The following is an 18,485-nucleotide window of genomic DNA, read 5'->3' as shown; positions in this document are numbered from 1 at the left end:
AAGAATCAGAATCAATAAAATAGGAAGGGACCAAAAGAAAATCAAAACATACTGCAATTGTATAAATGTATTTTCCAGGTTTCACTGACTTGCATTTATTGGTAATGCTAAGTGACAATGTTATCTATCAATAGATTCAAATAAACGGTATGTTTTCAAATACATAGTCGATTTTCAGATAAAGCCTGAGATTTAGAAATTAACTATGGTCTTTATCTCTCTGGACTTTTTCAGGCTACGTAATGTAGAAATAAAAAGTACTAAAATGAACGATAGTGAAGATTATCAGACGATAATCCCTCGTTTTCAACACGTTGCAGGTGACAAAGTGTGTTTGCTGCCATCTTCTGTGACAACAGTCTTACTGCATTGCAGTCAGGATGACCCCTAATATCATCCACCAGGCCGGCTTATATTGGGCATCAGTATAGACAGCTTTTCTTATGCTGATACGATTTTTTCGAAATACGTAAAAGTAAATGGATTAAAGAGCAATGATGTGTAATTTTAAAAACAATGTCACGATACATTCTGCAACAGGTAAATAAGATAAGATAATATACTGTAAGGTAAGATAAACCTTTGTTGATCCCCAAAGGGTAATTATCAGCAAAAGCAACAAGGGTGAAGCACAGCATAGGAAAGATGAATTCACACAAGGATAATAATAATAATAATAATAATAATAATAATAATAATAATAATATTAATAATAATTATAACAATAATAATAATAATAATAATAAAAACAATAAAAACCATAATAACAACAGAAATAAAGAAATGTTAGAATAAAAAATGTGACAGTATAAGTTAACATTCAAAAAAGTATCTCATATTTGTTTTTCTCATTTATAAAAACATTGGCAAACTCACCGTGAAAATAGCTCTTGCAAATAGATAAATGAAAATGTATGATGTGTATGAAACACAGAAAAACATACCCACAGTCTGTGATGCAAAGGTAAACACAGGGTTAATGGGTTAAAATAACCTAAGATGCTTGAGACAATATTACTCATTAAATGTTAATATAGTGGTCAGAAAGTGTGAGAGCCCAAACAGTCTTTTTATTAGGAGATGGAGGCGGTGCAGGAGGTCAGATACCCAGCCAGGCTCTCCACCCCTGAATAACCCGCAGGATGCAGCCCATTCAAATAACCATCAAAGCTTCTGCCTGTGTTTCCGTCCTCAAACTCCACTTTTCGCCGAGCGACGCCAGTCCCCTCTGAAAGCTGACCCACAGGAGACGTGGTCTGAAGGCAGCTGGTTTGGACGTCCGAGGTGGAGGGGGTCACCTGTGAGTCGGGCACCAGGCTGTCCTCCTGCAGCTCCTCCCAAAAGTAACCTGAGAACAATATGTAATTCATGAAAGAACGCACTATTCGACATGTCACAGTAAAAAAAAGTTGGTTGTGGTGTGCGTAATAAAATAAATGCTGAACTGGTGTTAAAGGTGGGGTAGGCCTATGTAATTTATTTCAGAAACACTTTTTGTTATATTCCATGGAATGCTCTTAACATCCCGATAGCAATGAATATATTAAATGCTTTGACAATAAATACATAAAAAAATGTAATCTGTGGAAGCCGTAGCGCTGTAGAAAGCACGACCAATCATTTTAGCCGGCCCGGCTGTGCACCAGATTGATGCATTTAACTTCAATATTTTAAAAATAATCTTCCCGGGGGAGCATGCCTCCAGACCCTCCTAGAGGAGGTTAGGTCCACCCCCACCTAAAACATGTTCAAATGGGTAGGATACTAAATACATTTGCACACTTTTTATATGGTGGCCTATGTCCATATCAAATCAAATCAAGTTTTATTTATATAGCACATTTTTAAACAATTTTTGGTTGAGCCAAAGTGCTGTACATATAATACAAAATAACCTACAGTAAAGACACTTTACAGCAAATACAACAGGACAGTTTGTGCAGAATATCAGTATGACAACCTCTGTCCTTATATGTTTCTGTTTTGGTGGTCGTGCCACAACCGTGCATGTATGCACAAGTCGTAGGTGCGCTATAAAATAGCACTACACCCCTGCAATGTGTGTGAAAGACAATAGGCTTTACAGCATGTTTTTTGAAATTGAAGTTGGTGTTTGTGTATTGGTTGTTGACGGCAGTGTGTGCCCCCCCTTGGTAAATGATTGCCCCCCCATTCGATTTGTTCGAGAGCCGACCCTGCTTCTTCATGTTTGTGTTTCATCTCTTCCTGTGTCCCAGAATGTGATAACGTGATAAGTCCTAATGCTCTCTCCTTGCAGTACAGTAAGTATAAATATTGTTTGTTTTATTCCTATCCTTCATATTGTCTCTACCTTGCAGCTGTAGGTCACTCAGACTTGGGTTGAGCGTGTCGATGTCATAACTGGCGTCTCCCTCCACCAGGAGGTCCTGCATGCTCCTGGAGCTGTACTCAGCCTGCGGGGTGCCACTGTAAGCAGGGGGCATCTTACCAGCCATGGGGGAGTGCAAGCTCCCATTGACTGATAGGAAATCGGCTGCAGGCTGCTGTCCACAGGGGGGGTACAGGGAGAATGAGTTGCTGGGGTAAGCAGCGGCAGGGGGGGGGTAGCAGTGCTGCTGAGGCTGAACATGGGAATACTGTAGACGCCAAAGAGGTGGGCTGGATGGCGGCAGCTGTGCTGGGGAGCAGAGTGACGAGGTGTTGCCATAAAGAGGGGCCGCTCTGGTTATCACAGCTGGGTTGGTGTAAGGGGACAAAGACTTGAGCTTATTGGGTCTCTCTCCCAGAAGACGATCAAGGCTTTCTGTAGGAAAAGTGTGTATCAAAAAAAAGTACAGGACAGATCTGCAGTCTTTGCTCTTTAAGTCTCTTACTGTAATGAATCTGTGGTAAAGTTAATCTTTTGAAAAACATTATTTTCCATTGAATTTTCTTAATGTCCTGTTCTATGGCACTGACATTTTAAATAACAATGTTCAAGGGACTTACCTGGTTTTGCCATGCTCCTGCGAACTGTGACGGGGTCCTTGCGACGCCATTTGTGCAGCTCCTCCTGCATTTTCTCCACCTTGGCTGGATTGAGAGCCCAAAGACAGCCTTTACGGGACGAGTTCCCATTTTTGTTCTCCACCTTCACAAAGCATTTGTTGAGAGAGAGGTTGTGACGCACAGAGTTCTTCCATCCATCAGGAGCTGACTGAAAACAGACAGCAGTTGATAGATATGTAAGATGCAAAAGAAAAAATGTGAAGCAGCAATTCTATAGTCTTTACATTTCACAATGTCTTAGTACTTGTGCAAATGTTTATCCTACAGTATTGTCTTTAGTTGGTTGTTTTTTTCTGACCAATTATAGCAGTAGCCATTTAATGTTAATAAAAGATAATCAAAATAGATGCAAAGACATTTTGTTGAATGACTATACAGTATGATTAATTGATTAATTTGAGCTCTATTTGTTTAGATGCTTTTAAAATGTAGCAGGGCTTGACCTAAATGCTTACATTAGCATGCTCACATGATCACAATAACAATGCTTACATGCTGATATTTAGCAGGTAAAATGTTTACCATGTTCACCATCTTGGTAAAGCATGTTAGCATGCTATAATATTGCATAAGCAAATCCACAAAGTGCAGATTAGTCTGATGAGAATACGTTATGCCACAGGGAATTTGGTCATGAACCAAACTATTGAACAAATAGACATGTTGACCTTATGGCACTGTGTCAAATTAAATAACTCCCAAATGTAATTAATGATGTTTGAAATCCCTTTTGAAACTATAACAGACATCTCCTTTCCTGAAGGCGATATTCAAATTTGTGTTCCTTTTTCCACCATCTGCATGTTTAATATTTGCAAGCCATACCAATTTGTTAACTTAAATACTTGACAATATCCAGAAAGTAGATCTCAGCTTTTTGCGATCCTTTAGAAGATCCTTGAGGTATCGTTTATCAACTGCCGTTTTTCTAGCCCTGCAGCCTTTTAAGCTTTTAATGTAACAGGCAGCTGTTTGGAAAGCAGCCATCCTCTGGGTGCCTTCTTGAATAAGAATGGCAGCAAATCTATGAGCCCCTTTCCAGATGTGAGTCTGAACTTATTTGATTTATAGATAACTGGGATCCTATAGAGAATGTACAGTATTTGTGACGACCGGGGTTCAAACTGAGGGCCACCCCTGCAGCTGCTTCATTTTATCAATAATTAAAACACAGAGGGTTTAATATGCCAAGGACCTTTTCAGCAACTTGATACATTATGATATCTCTATGGTTTATGATCAGATTTGACACACGCATGCACACACCCACACAGCCAATATTAAACAGATACAAATCATCTCCTTATTAAGCTGCCAGCACTTCAGTGTATTAAGGCCTTGTGCCAATCTGAATGTTAACCCTTCTACTACTGATCAGAAAGACTGTTAGAGCAGGGATCTTGAACATTTTACAGGGCAAATACCCCTTAGCTGAAAGAGAGATGCAGCAGGGAGGACCCCTTACTATATGTGTATAGAGTTAAGTTGCATAGAAAATTGCGAGCGGCATAAAGTTCCATGTTGACCTTTTCATGCTGCATACAATACTGAGCTATACAATTAATATGACATAGCCATAGCTAACTCATTCACCATTATGGATAGATGCCACACAGGGATTTAGCAAAGATAAGCTAGCTCTTGATTGCACTACGATTCATTTGTAAGAATAGCATTATCATCAGGCTGTGGCGTAGTGGCGTAGTGGATTAGAGCGTTGGTGTTCGGATCAGGGGAGCACAGGTTCAAACCCCACTGCAGTCAGCATGTCGTTGTGTCCCTGAGACACTTCACCCCAAATTGCTCCTGTGGGGATTGCCCACAGTATTGAGTATGTGAGTCGCTTTGGATAAAAGCGTCTAACAAGTAACATGTATTCATCAATCTTGTTTAAATGTACCAAGAATCCAATTTATCGTCTGCTATTATGCAGGATTTATGTTAGTGTAATGCAGTGTTTATCAAAGTGGGGGGTGCAGAGGCATGGCAGGGGGGGCGCGAGAGACCAGGAGGAAAAATTGTTTTGAAAAATAATCATAATAATCATAATTTGAAAAATTATTGATTCGAAAATAATATGATACAGTACAGTACAAGTACGTCTGGGTCTCTGTGTTTCATTCAAGCTCGGCTCTGTGTTTGTGTGGAACGAGCCATTTTGTGTGCGAGAGAGAGAGAGCGCACCGGTACCGGAGATCGTTGTTGTTAGCTTCTGGTGCTAGTGAGCTAGTGGCCGGGTCTCAAACGGTTTGGTCACGATTAATGTAAACAATTATTTCCGAGGCACACGTTTATATGATCATTATAGTTATAAAAAATAAGAGAATAAATGAAAGTCAGATATGAAATACTATATGACAGTAAAAAAATAATAAAGTTTAAAAGGGGAGTGATTGTAAAATATCCATAAAGACAAAGTAAATCTGTTTACAGTTCTGTTTCAAATGGGTGTTGAGAGATGTATCCATAGATCTCTTCATTTTACTCTCAAAGTGCACCAGATTGATGCTTTTAACTTCAATATTTAAAAAAAACATCTTCCCGGGGGAGCATGCCCCCGGACCCCCTATGTTAGGTCCACACACTACCTATAAAAATAGCACTTTACCCCTGCTTACACCTATATGCCGTGAGCTGATTATCGAGCCTTCATTGTAACTGTCACTCTGTGTATTTGCGTGGGGATTGTTGCAGTAGAAAATTCCACTGTAGCGATCGGGACATTAATGGGAAACCCTAAATGTTTGAGCACCCTCTATGAAACGTCAAGCTACCCCACAGCACCCCAAAATAGATATCTGACACGTCCACTGAGCCTGCAACCCCGTTTTGAAGAAATGTGCAGTGCAACACAGGCTCATTGCAGCCACTAATGCTGTGATGAGACACTCTTTTCTGCCAAATATCAGCATTTTCTTTTCATTTTTTTGCACAGATTGCAAAGTATTATAATTTATTGTTCTAGCAAAGGGATTGCACAACTGTATTTATTTTTTCGACCACACAGACCTATGGAGCATTGTTTTATTATCACTGTTCTAGCAAAGGAATGCTCACGTTCATATTGATGTATTTTAAGAAATGTTAACTTGGCCCATTATGTGACTATTTGTGTTGGGGGGACCCGTCTTTTTTTTTTTCTCCTTAGGGGGGGCCTGACAGAAAAAGTTTGAGAAGCACTGGTGTAATGTGTATTTCAGAAGTATTTTCATTTTTAAAACAAATAATAATAATAATGTAACCGCCTCCCCTGCAGTGTCTCTGATGACCCCAAGCGGTCACGGACCCCATGATTAAGCCCAATGATTGAAACTTATGGAGCAAAATATTTGAGTTTTTAGTTTCGTACTTTACAACCCTTTTTTTCTGTTCTGCTTTTACAACGGATACATTTTTTCAGGTTTTTTGTATTCAACAATTGATAGATAAAACTGTGTAAAATAGAAAAATGGTGGCACCTTGAAATAAGGGAAGTGTTCCGTCATGAAGCTGTAGATCTCACTGACCGGCAGGCTTCCTGTTTTACTGTTCCTCAGAGCCAGGAAGATCAAGATGCTGCGGTCACAAAGAACATTTTTTTACATTGTTGCTTTGGACATGAATTCAAATGTCGGCCAAAAACGATACTGAAATGTTATGCGTGTTACCTGTATGAGTAAATGGGCTTGGGGAAGAGGGGCTGTGTGTTGCTCTCCTGCTGTGATTGAGTTGGGAGACTTTGGAGAGAATAGTTTGAGCTGTTGACCTGATCGTTGTTGTGGTACAGTCTGGGTGAGACCTGAGGAAACACACACACAAGCACACAAATCATGACCTCAAAACCAATGAAAGGGAATATGTTGCGTTTAAAGCCATCATGCATGCCAGTTTCTTACATTTGCGTTGGCTGAGTCATGTGCACTGTCCGCTGCTTTTGCAACAAATAAGGCGGCACTATCTTTGCTCATTGTTTGTGACACCTTGGAATCATAAAGGTACATGTCTTACTCACATTTGATCAATCATCACAATGACACCATCTTCTACAGTGATACTTGATGCAATCCTTGAACTGACACACTCACCTGTTGCAGAGGGATCAATGAGCTGTAGGATGGGTAGCTCTGAGACAGGAAGCAGGAGGGCTCTACAGGAAGGGTTAATAGTTCTGGGTACGAACTCTGAAATAAAAAAAGGAAGGAAATAGTTTCAAGAAAAAAAATCTAGAATGCATAATGTGTGTTAAGCAATTTGAAATAAATGTTCTGTATACAATTAACATTATGACCTCATTGAGACCTTTAAATCTGCAGTTCACTGATTTTTTTTCTAATTTCACATTGACATACAGTAGCATCAGCTTTAAGTTGATATAGTGTAATTCTCAGCAAAGAGATACACATCCAGTAGTTAGAAAGAGAAATTCTGTAAAGTTTGAAATTGTGTACTCTTCCCTAACTGATTCATCATTTTGTATTAATTTAACTGAATTAGAACAGAGATTTGCGATAGTCAACCATGAATAACATTTATCTCAACCTTTTTATGTTTTTTTGTTTTTGTTTTAGTTTTTTTGCTGTGATATCAACCATATGTTTGTTTATCATTTGAAATGTTGTTGTACTATTAAACTTGTCTTATTCAGTAGGGGGGGGGGGGGGGTAAAAAAAATCGACAACCTGCACACCTGTTTTTTTTTGTCTTTGACACTGTATTTGTTGTTTAAAGTGGACCTATTATGCTATATTGGAAAAATATATTGTAGGGCCATACCTATACAAAACATGTCTGTGAAGTTTTTTGCTTAAAATACCAAACAGTTCACCCATTGTAGCCATGCCTCATACTGCTCATACCCCTCTTTTGCAGCCCTGTTAGAGAAACGCGGATTTTGGGTCCTTAGCTTGAAAAAAAGAAAAAGAAGAGGCGGAGCTAATGCCTGATCAGAATTCTACCGGAGATAAAGTTAAATTCTGCTGTGATAAAACGCCATCCTGTTCAAACCACGTCAAGGATTATTTCTGAAATAGTATGGAGCTCAAATCCTTTTTCTCTTGCAGGTTTATCACAAGGTGAGTTCCTTTTTTTATTTCCTGCTCTCTAAGACAGGTTAGCTTTGAGTGTTAGCGAGGCTTGCTAATGTAAACAAAGACGAGATTACGTCCAAAACACGTCAGGCATTGTTTCTGATAGCAACTTTCTGTGGGTCCGCTGCCGATTTGACGTCAGATCCGCAGCAAATCTGTATCCGCTCGTTGTACCCCTGTTTTTAAACGATTTGGGTACGGAAGAAAAGAGAGAGGGTTTTATTTTCTGATGCTGCGTGAGTTCCCCGACACACCGGGGACGCATATTTATGTATAAAAGACATCACAAAGTGCATTTTGCATGATAGGTCCCCTTTAAGAAAAATAAAGTAAAAAAAAAAAAGAAAGAGCAATTCCTGATATCAACTTCAGCCAAATTAAGGGGTAGCATAAATCTAGAAACCTGCATGCTGTCGTCGTATTGGTCCCAGAAGGTTGGAGCCTCGCTGCCTGAGCTGTGTGAATGAGTGTCAGGGCTGCACACCTCCTGCAGGCAGCTGAAAGAGGACAAGTCCTGCTGGAGGCCACCTGCAGCCGGCACCACTCCATCACTGAACTGTCGATGGTACGGATGGAAACGGTCAGAGTCAACATGGCCTCCAAGGGTCCCATCAGTGCTGTGCCTCCTGTTCACTGCTGTAGGCCTCAAGCTGAAGGTGTTTCTCTCTCGCAGGGTGAAGCAGACGTTCCTGCCCTCGGTAGTCTGTGGTGTGATCCAAGTCATTGAATATTGTTACAGATGCAGATCACCGCTTGCTAATGGAAAAAGTCAGGGCTGGGTTTGGTGCGTTCAACATCAAACATGTCTCTACACCTTTTCATTGAATTAGAAGCTGCCAAGATGTCATTAATAGAAAACCTATTCTCTGCCAGTCAACAAAGAGAAGAACCTTTTAACCTGATCCTACATGTTCAAACACAGGTTTTACCTACAGTATAAAGTTATGTAACATTTTTCTGGGCAGCAGAACACATGCATTTTATTGTGATACGTAGAGCTTGTGAAACTCTTCCAGAAATTGTAAGACAATTGGGATGTCTGTTGTTTTTTTATTACAGCTAAACCTCGTTAGCTAAAATGTACTGAAAACAAATGGGGGAAAGAGCTAACCTGGCATATACCAACAACTGGTAATTGCACCTGGCCATGAAATGGTGTGTCCCGTAGTAAATTAGCATATACACGTACATTTTAGTCCAGATTAAACAAACAACACATTCCAAGAAAATTGTGTACCCTAAAGGTGCTGATAGGCATTTGTTTTCTACCTTTGGATAGAGTTAGGATGGCCTTTTCCCTTGTTTTAGGCTTTATGCCGAGCTAAGCTAACCGGCTGCTGGCTGTAGTTTTGTGTGAAACGTAAAAAGAATTCTCAATATTCTCATCTAACTCTTTGCAAGTACGGAAACGCAATTTTCAAAATGTCCTTAGAAAATGTGGTGTCAAATATATTACGTTTCAGCAGGTAAAATGATCCTTAAATAAATGCTCATAAAGGGCAGTTTAAAACAAATGTCTATGGAAATGTCATAATGTCCGAATAAGATTCAGATTTTTTTTTAGACAAAAACATTTTTTTTGTATTAAAAACAGAAAGTCATGAGGTGGTTCAGTACCTCTGATTCTGCCATCTGCTGGCAGCCGGTCCCACAGGGCTCACAGGTGTGCGGGCTAGCCTTAAGCGTTGATGCTAGAAACTTGCCACTGCTGTGGGAAAATGTCAGGGGGTGTGTAACTTTGCACCAAAATCTGCTCCTGTGAAGAGATGGAAATGGATCAATTTGAGATGGGAGAGAGAGAGACTGTTATTAGTCAATTACACTTTCTGGCCTAACAGGATTCTGCATAATGTCTGATGGATGACAGGTTTCTGTAATTACAATTTCCTTCTGCATTAATTTAAATTAAAGGTACACTCATGTTATGCTCTTGTAGAAATTGTTTTGGGAAATGCAAATATTTGCTTTCTTGCCAAAAGTCAGAAAAGAAGATATACTGTACTCTAATGTCTGTAATTTACCGCTAAATATGAAGCTTTAATCAGCAGCTGGTTAGCTTAGCATAAAGTTTAGACACATGAGAAAACATACAGAAAACTTACTGTGTTATGAGATTGCTTTGATCAGAGCCAAATATATTTTCAGTCTTTGTAGAAGCTAACCAGCACCTGTAACCATATTTACCATATTAGACAGTATTGATCCTTTAATTATTAAGAAGGAGAGCAAGCCTTTTCCCAAACGTCAACCTATTCCTATGTGGAAAAGGCAAACTGTAAAGCTTTTTGTTTGTTTGATTTATATTGCAGTTGGCCCATAACAGGAAGCGTATCTCCAGATCTTAAATGTTTTAACAAACCACTTCTTGTAACCGATCCTTTGAGATCATATCTTCTTATCTATTGAGTCATTTTTCCGCTGTAAATCTGCAAGACACACAGTAATATGTGTTTTGACAATGGGTGTGAGAACAGTTCACTTTCAGTGTCAGTTTATTAAAACATCATTAGCACTTGTCACGGGGCATAGGTTTTATTGGGCTGAGTGTAAAAAAGTGTTATCTGATCTCAGCGGAGGTGACAGACACGTGGCCCAAGTTCCAGTAAAGGTAACTTCAACCCCGACATAAACCAAGCTCATTAAAACTGCCAACAAACCATGGCTGTTAGGTCACATAAAGCCAAATAATGCTGATGCTGAGAGAGTGGGATCCATTGTGTGTGTGTGTGTGTGTGTGTGTGTGTGTGTGTGTGTGTGTGTGTGTGTGTGTGTGTGTGTGTGTGTGTGTGTGTGTGTGTGTGTGTGTGTGTGTGTGTGTGTGTGTGTGTGTGTGTGTGTGTGTGTGTGTGTGTGTGTGTGTGTGTGTGTGTGTGAGAGAGAGAGAGAGAGAGCGATAGAGAGACAGACAGAAGAAGCAAACATAGCTCTTTCTGTTCACATGAAAGGAGGCTAAGGTGTTGAAGTGAAAGCTGAGAGATTGCCTTTTAACCTATGTGGCAACAAGTCCTCTCATCTGCTTGACAGTCGCAATTAAAGAAAGAAATGTAGAAGCCTCTGCAGGGGTGTGTGTGCTTAGGCAGTCTTAGCCTGAGATGACCCACATGTGCACATGTAGCCCCAGTTTGTGTTGCTCTATAGTACGTTTGAGTCCCAGAGAAAAAGCTTAGTTTCTCGATAAAAAGTGATTCCAGCTATCACTTTTTGCTAAAAAATGCAACTCATTTGACAACATTATTTCCAGAATCCACAAAGAATCCTCTAACCCAGTAGTTCCCAAACTTTTTCTGTCAGGCCCCCCCTTTGGAGAAAAAAAAAAGTCGGGCCCCCCCAACACAAGTCAGGCTCAGTGGCGGCGCCAGAGATTTATTTTGAGGGTGCTGTGGGGTAGCTTGACGTTTCATAGAGGGTGCTCAAACATTTAGGGTTTCCCATTAATGTCCCGGGCGCTACAATGGAATTTTCTACTGAAACACTCCCCACGCAAATATACAATGTACCCGCAACTGTTACAATGAAGGCTCGATAATCAGCTCACGGCATATAGATGTAAGCAGGGGTAAAGTGCTATTTTTATAGGTGGTGTGTGGACCTCACATAGGGGGGTCCGGGGGCAAGCTCCCCCGGGAAGATTTATTGTTAAATATTGAAGTTACATGCATCAATCTGGTGCACTTTGAGAGCAAAATGAAGAGATCTATGGATACCTCTCTCAACACCCATTTGAAACAGAACTGTAAACAGATTTACTTTTTCTTTATGGATATTTTACAAATCACCCTTTTAAACGTTATTCTTGTTTTATTGTCATATAGTATTTCATAGCTGTTGTGCCTGAACATGTGCCTCGGAAATAATTGTTTACATTAATGGTGACCAAAACGTTTGAGGCCCACTGAGATAACACTGAGAGAGTCCTTTAGTTCACTGAGTCTCTCAGTCTGACAGGAGAGGACTCTCCTCCACTTGTTGTTGAAAAAACTCCTGATATCCGTTAGCGTAGCTCGCTAGCACCAGAAGCTAACAACAACGATCTCAGGTACCGGTGCTCTCTCTCTCTCTCTCTCTCTCTCGCTCGCGCACGCACACCAAATGGCTCGTTTCACACACACACAGAGCCGAGCTTTAATGAAACACAGAGACCCAGACGTAATAGTAATGTACTGTATCATATTATTTTCGAATCAATAATTTTTTTATTATGATTTTTTTCATTTAAAAAAATTATAATTTAACCCATAAGAACCTGAGGTGACGCGCATGTCACACACAATTTTAGGGTGTAGCAGGGGTGTCACTTCAAGTATACCCTTAATTTCAACTCATATAGTCCTGAAGCGACACCCAAGTCACATTTCTGAAAGGTCATGTGACCATTGGGATGACCTCATGTTCAATTAGCAGCCACCTTTCCTGACTGTTTTCTCCACAAGCTAACTTCAGTCTGCCAGCTAATTTGCCCCTCTGCCCATCCTGAGGATAAAAGGTAAGATCCATCAAATCCTATGGTTGAAATATTGGATAACATGTTGTTTGTCGAATATAAATCATTGTTTAGACTTTTTATTTTTTATTCTGTGGTAAAAGAGCAAGTAAATATGTGTGTGACATAGACGTCACTGCAGGCATTTAGACTAAACTGGTAAAAAAAATAAGTGTTGTGACCTATATGTCACAATTAGAAAACTTGTCATTATCTGATCAGTTTACTTAATTCAATTATACTCAGTAATATATTGTTATTATATTATATATATATAGCTAGCTATAACTAGTAATAACTAGTTACTTATACTACTATCTAGCTAGCTACCTACAACATGGCAGGTTTAGGACTAACGTCATGTGGCACTTTACCTCACAGCTGGAAATGATAATTACCGTGCTGTAGGGTAAAGTGCTACCAACGTTACATGATGACATCAGCTGAAAGTCATGATTATTTTCCATATTTTCTTCTCTAGATGAACAGGAAAAATAGGTGGGATGGAGACAAGGACATCCAGAAGATCCTGGAAATAATCCTGGATGGAAACGAAAGTGAGGTGGAGGGATTAGGTGGTGAGGATGAAGATGAGGATGAATTTGATGATCCTGTCTTAGATCCTGATTATCAGGAGGAGCCATATGAGTCGGAAAGCGACATAGGGGAAGAGGAACCACCTCAACCAGAGGGAGAAGAACCTCCTAATGAAGAACCTCCGACTGCAGCATCCCACCGTTCTACTGGCCAAGAAAGATTCTTATGGCGAAAAAAAGCTTTTGAAACACCAGACCACACCTTCAAAGGAGAGAGGGTCCAACCTCCAGATGAGCTCCCCACTCCCCTGCAGTACTTCAGGAGGTTCATTACAGATGAGATGCTTGTGGCAATGATGGAGCAAACCAACCTCTACAGCGTTCAAACCTCTGCCACCCACAAGAACGTGCAGACCACAGTAAAGGAGCTGGAAATCCTAATCGGCATGTACCTGCGCATGGGACTTTGCCAGCTTCCAGGAAACCGTGTCTACTGGGAAAACGACACAAGGATTGGCATGGTCGCTGACAACATGTCACGCGACCGTTTCCAGACCCTCCTCACATCTCTCCACTTCACCGACAACGAGGCTCCATCCAACAGGCAAAAAGGGGATAAGTGCTGGAAGATCCGTCCATGGCTTGACATGTTCCGCAAACAATGTCTCCAGATCACCCCGATGGAGCACAACTCCATCGATGAACAGATGGTCTCGTTCAGAGGAACGCGCTGCCCCATCAGGCAATATGTGAAGGGCAAACCCCACCCCTGGGGATTCAAGATCTGGGCCCGTTGCTCATCCGACGGAATCCTATGTGATTTCCAGGTCTATGAAGGTGGCACTGGGAAAAGAACCACACTTGGAATGGGAGGAGATGTGGTCGTCAAGTTGTGTGAAACTCTTCCATCAGGCCAGAACTACAAAGTGTTCGCCGACAACCTCTTCTCTTCAGCCACACTGGTGCGAGAGCTTCGTCAGCGGCAGATCTTCTACACAGGTAACACACACACACACACACATACATACACGCACACACACACAAACACACACACACACACACACACACAGGTAATAACAACATACCTATGGTCTCATTCTCCTTTGTTTCTAGTTTTGACTCATCTTGTCTTATTCTTTATGTATTACAGGAACAGTCCGCAGCAATCGCCTGGCTGGATGTCAGCTTGAGGATGACAAGAGTCTTGCCAAGAGAGGCAGAGGATCTTTCGATTGCCGGGTGGAGAAAGAGGGGTCCATGGCCATAGTAAAGTGGCATGACAACAGACCTGTCACCTTGATCTCCTCTCAAACAGCAGTGGAACCACAAGACAAAGCTAGGCGCTGGAGCAAACCCCAGAAGGCATTCCTTGACGTCATCCGGCCTAATGTCGTCAAAGAGTACAACACCTTCATGGGGGGGGTGGATCTCATGGATAGATGCCTTCTCCGGTACAAATACCACATGAGATCACGGAGATGGTACATCTACCTCTTCTGGCACACCCTCATGGTAGCCCTGGTCAACGCGTGGCTGATCTACAAGAACGACTGCAAGCTGATCGGTGAGAGAGCACTGAATCTAAGAAGATTCCAGGCAGAGGTGGCAACTTGCCTCATCCTCATCCAGGCAAGAAGGGGGCGCCCATCACTTGACATGAACACTCCATCTCCTTCAGCACCTCCCACGAGAAAGAGAGTCCGTGTTGGAGTTCCTGATGATGTCCGTAAGGACCACTTTGGACACTGGCCCGTGAAATCTACCGAGCGTGGCCGCTGCACAGTCTGCAAAACAAATGCAACCACCACCCTGTGTGAGAAATGCGACGTGCATCTCTGCTTCACAGAAGAGAGAAACTGCTTCAAAGGCTACCATTTCTAAACAGCCAGCAGTAGGCTTGGAAAGGATAGTGTAGGATGACTGGGAGGAGAAGAGGAACGGGAAGTTGTTGAGATGTAGGTGTTGTGGAATTAAAAATATTCCTGGTGATTATTGACACTCTGTTTCACGTGTTCCAAATGGTTCCAAATCTACCAGGCAACATGTTTTCTATTGTTCAGATTGTACTTTTCCTGCTGTTGATCTGAAATAATTTCTAGCCGGACATTGTTTTTTTTATTATTCAAGTGGCATTGGATGTTGATAAAAATAAAAAGTCAGCTACATTCTCAGTCTGATTAATTTTAGACAAATGAAGATTGACATTGACCTAACAGACAAAGATCCACCTCTCACCTGGTCCAGTTTGAAATGTCAGACACCTGGTGTGAAAAATGAATGAATGGCACTTGTTCTACACTAGTAATACATGGCATATTACATATAATAGATATAATACATATTGTATTGTCTCTTGAGGACAGTGTGGGACATGGACATGGTCTTTGAATAGAGTGCAATTGCGTTATCAACACAGGTGAGTCAGGTGAGCACTAATGATCAGTCCCTTGCTGCAGGTGTGGTGCTCTGGCGACAACACTTGACCTTTATTTGATGATAACTCCTTCTGGGAAGGTCTTATGGACCTTGGGGAATGGACTTGATATAATTGTTCCTTGGGAAATGTAGATGTTAAAAAACATATGGCATGCCTAGGTGTAGAGATGTTTGGTGGGGGCACTTTTGGGGCCAATAATGGCATGCGGGCCCTTTTGGGGGCAATCGGAAATGCAAATACTCCTTTCTCTCTCTGTGCTCTTTCTGAGATGGTTTGACCATGACTAAGTCATCTGAAATGGATTCCATTCCTTCTCAGCTTTCCAACCATACATAATATGCCTATGGTAACATCTTTGGAAGCTTCAGAGTTAATGGAATGTGCTCAGGAATGTCAGAAATGTCAGAAAACACTGTACATTTAATAATTTAATTTAACAATCAAATAAGACTGCAGTGACACTGATGTCACTTTTCAGATCTCTGTCATCTGGTGGTGGAATTTAGATTTTTTTTTTAGACATGTGTTCTATGTGCTCTATTCAACCTGTGTTATGCTCCCACTAATTTTTATTGAGCCAGAAATTGGTCCAGGTTCTTATGGGTTAATAACCATTTTTCCTCCTGGTCTCTCGCGCCCCCTGTCATTCCTCTGCCCCACACTTTGGGAACCACTGCTCTTACCAACTGTATTAAAATGCCACCATCATTCTCTCCCGTCATGCCTTGAGATGATATTATGCAGTTTGTTTCTCATGTGAGAGAGCCAATGCCAGTGGCTATTTTACATAATTTCCAAAGCTAGCTAGGCCAAGATCAACAAAAAAACTTACATCAAACAAAACGTAATGCCAGGTTATCACTGTGCTGTACAGATATTCCTTATTATCTGTTACATTCTGATGAAAGAATTTTTGACTTTTATTTATGATGTTTTCTTGGATATTATTACTGCTGCGTTATATTTACGTAGCATTTTACTGCTGTGGATCCATTATTTTAACTTCTTTATATACGAATGGGTAGTTTAAGTTAAAACAATGTATCATATTTTATAAGAACATCCTGTGTTTGTGGCTTTGCTGTCCAACGAGAACGCAGAGGCCAAAAAAGTTAACTTCTACTTTCTGGCATTTTTTTCATGATCCAAGAGGGTTTTCGAAAAGTTAGTTTAACAAAGAAATGTGCGTGGCTTTTCAATATATCAAAGAAAAAAGAATTCTTCATTTCTTTCAGAAAATGTCAATTCAAATCATAGTAGAAAGGGTATGAAATTGTAATCTGTAATCTGTATATATATAGATATATCTATATATATATGCAAATTACAGATTCACTATATATATATGTGTGTGTGTGTTTAAGTATAGATACGTGTACATGTGTAGATATTTTTCATTTCAAACAACCCTGGTGTTTCTTTTTAATTTTACTCATTTTTTATTTTACTCATTTTGTTCGGTATTTAATTTGTCATTTTCGGGTCTCTAAAAATATTTGATTTGCAAAACTGTACTTTTAATATAATGTGACACCAAATAAATAAAGAATTACAAAAAAAGTCATAATAGTAGCTGCCTTACATAAACAGTGGAGTGCAAACGACCGCTGAGATGTTGTGGAGTACAGATTGCAAAACAAGGTAGTACTATAAAATACCTGAGTACCTCAAATTTGCTACACATTTCATAAGCTTTACACAAATGTTTTAGAAGTATTACTCTTTCTATGGTAATCCGAAGACAAGATAAAATACTTATGTCTTTCCTCTTTCATGATCAAATGAGAAGGCGGCCACTCAAAGTTCACGGTGCCGATCAAACAGCAATCGGGACCTACAGCAGTGCCAACCCTATCAGTGCAGTACTGTAATATCTCTCACAGTAAAATGAGCATAAATCACAGCACAATTGTAGCAGCAGCTTTTCATTCAAACAACAACATTCACTTATTGGAAAACTGTCAAAGGAACTCACCTAACATTTACAAACAATAACCGGCCCCCTCTCTTTGTTGTGGATCTGCAGTTTCAGTTAGATTTTCTCACTAGTAACCTCTGGCGACATCAGGGCCCATTATATGTTGTGGATCTGTGCACCTCACTCCCCCTCACTGTGAGTGGAGCACTTCGATTAGATTGACTGTCTAAATATGTTTTGGAATGGTGGATGGGCTGGTTTCAGATTTTGACAGTGCGTGTGTGTGTGTATGTGTTTGGCACTCATCCAGGCTAAAGCCCGGCAGGAAGATATACAGAAAGAAAAACCTGCTGCAACAGGTTACATAACATCTACAAGTTGCAGCCATTGGCAGCTGGCAGTGCTCTCTTCCTCCTTCCATCATTCTTTCTTTGCCTGACTGAATGGTTGCTTGTCTTGACGAGACATTAGATACAGTGCAGATCAGAGCCAGTGGCGGCGAGAGCAGGCGCAGTGCCCTGGTTTCTGAGCTCACCCATTGCAGATGCTGGCTTAAATGTGATCAGGTTTCCACTTAACTGGTGCACTATAAAACAAACGTGTGCACAAGTAAACACAGGCGTTTATCCATTTAAGATGTTGAAGAACACACACAAAGTTACAGCTTGAGCAAACTGAAACAAAATAACTGGCTACTAGTTTTAAAAGAAGCAGTCAATCTGGAAATGTCAGTCTTTGATGCAGCCAATAGGAATTAACTCCTAACTTCTGGAAATGCCCATCAATCAGGCCCTTGTCATTGGCACAATGAGTCATATTTATTTCAGTCCATGTCAAACATTTCCTTTTTTCTTAATAAATCTTAAGTTTCTCTCTGAAAACACAACAACCTTAAAAAGCAAGGGAGGCAGAGGAGTACAGTAGAAAGTGAGAGAGGTAGAACGAGTGGAGGTATGTCATTACAGGTAGATTCCTATCCTATCCTCCCCATGAACCAGGAAAACATTGGAAGCCGTAG

General features: G+C 40.6%; 2 protein-coding genes across 3 annotated transcripts; one reads left to right on the top strand and one right to left on the bottom strand.

The window, feature by feature from the left end:
- Window positions 1-52: 52 nt before the first annotated feature.
- Window positions 53-17,661, bottom strand: foxn1 (forkhead box N1). Of its 2 annotated transcripts, XM_079679441.1 has the most exons (11): window positions 17,525-17,661; window positions 10,199-10,264; window positions 9,714-9,852; window positions 8,500-8,799; window positions 7,095-7,190; window positions 6,906-6,989; window positions 6,678-6,808; window positions 6,489-6,585; window positions 2,971-3,178; window positions 2,333-2,785; window positions 53-1,348 (listed from the first exon to the last, which is right to left on the bottom strand). In XM_079679441.1, exons 3-11 carry the CDS (start codon window positions 9,726-9,728, stop codon window positions 1,074-1,076), a joined length of 1,659 nt encoding a protein of 552 aa, XP_079535567.1. In that variant the 5' UTR covers window positions 9,729-9,852; window positions 10,199-10,264; window positions 17,525-17,661; the 3' UTR covers window positions 53-1,073. The 2 variants fall into 2 exon arrangements, with proteins under 2 accessions (XP_079535567.1, XP_079535566.1); XM_079679440.1 differs by lacking the exon at window positions 10,199-10,264 and having other exon boundaries at window positions 17,525-17,657.
- LOC307037262 (piggyBac transposable element-derived protein 3-like) lies at window positions 12,338-15,277 on the top strand. The gene is made up of 2 exons (XM_079678041.1): window positions 12,338-14,111; window positions 14,263-15,277. Exons 1-2 carry the CDS (start codon window positions 13,058-13,060, stop codon window positions 14,991-14,993), a joined length of 1,785 nt encoding a protein of 594 aa, XP_079534167.1. The 5' UTR covers window positions 12,338-13,057; the 3' UTR covers window positions 14,994-15,277.
- Window positions 17,662-18,485: the final 824 nt, after the last annotated feature.

This window comes from Notothenia rossii (assembly GCF_949606895.1).
Source record: "Notothenia rossii genome assembly, chromosome: 4".
NCBI lineage: Eukaryota > Metazoa > Chordata > Actinopteri > Perciformes > Nototheniidae > Notothenia > Notothenia rossii.
This window is presented reverse-complemented; position numbering and strand designations above follow the sequence as displayed.

Bases quoted from the DNA above. Each gene is read 5' to 3' on its own strand.
- foxn1 (XM_079679441.1), bottom strand. The intron at 6,990-7,094 runs GTGAGTGTGTCA...TATGATTCCAAG, and splicing joins CATTGATCCCTCTGCAACAG to GTGTCACAAACAATGAGCAA. The intron at 6,809-6,905 runs GTAAGAAACTGG...GTGTTTCCTCAG, and splicing joins ATGACTCAGCCAACGCAAAT to GTCTCACCCAGACTGTACCA.
- LOC307037262 (XM_079678041.1), top strand. From the start codon at position 13,058: ATGAACAGGAAAAATAGGTGGGATGGAGACAAGGACATCCAGAAGATC. The intron at 14,112-14,262 runs GTAACACACACA...TATGTATTACAG, and splicing joins GCGGCAGATCTTCTACACAG to GAACAGTCCGCAGCAATCGC.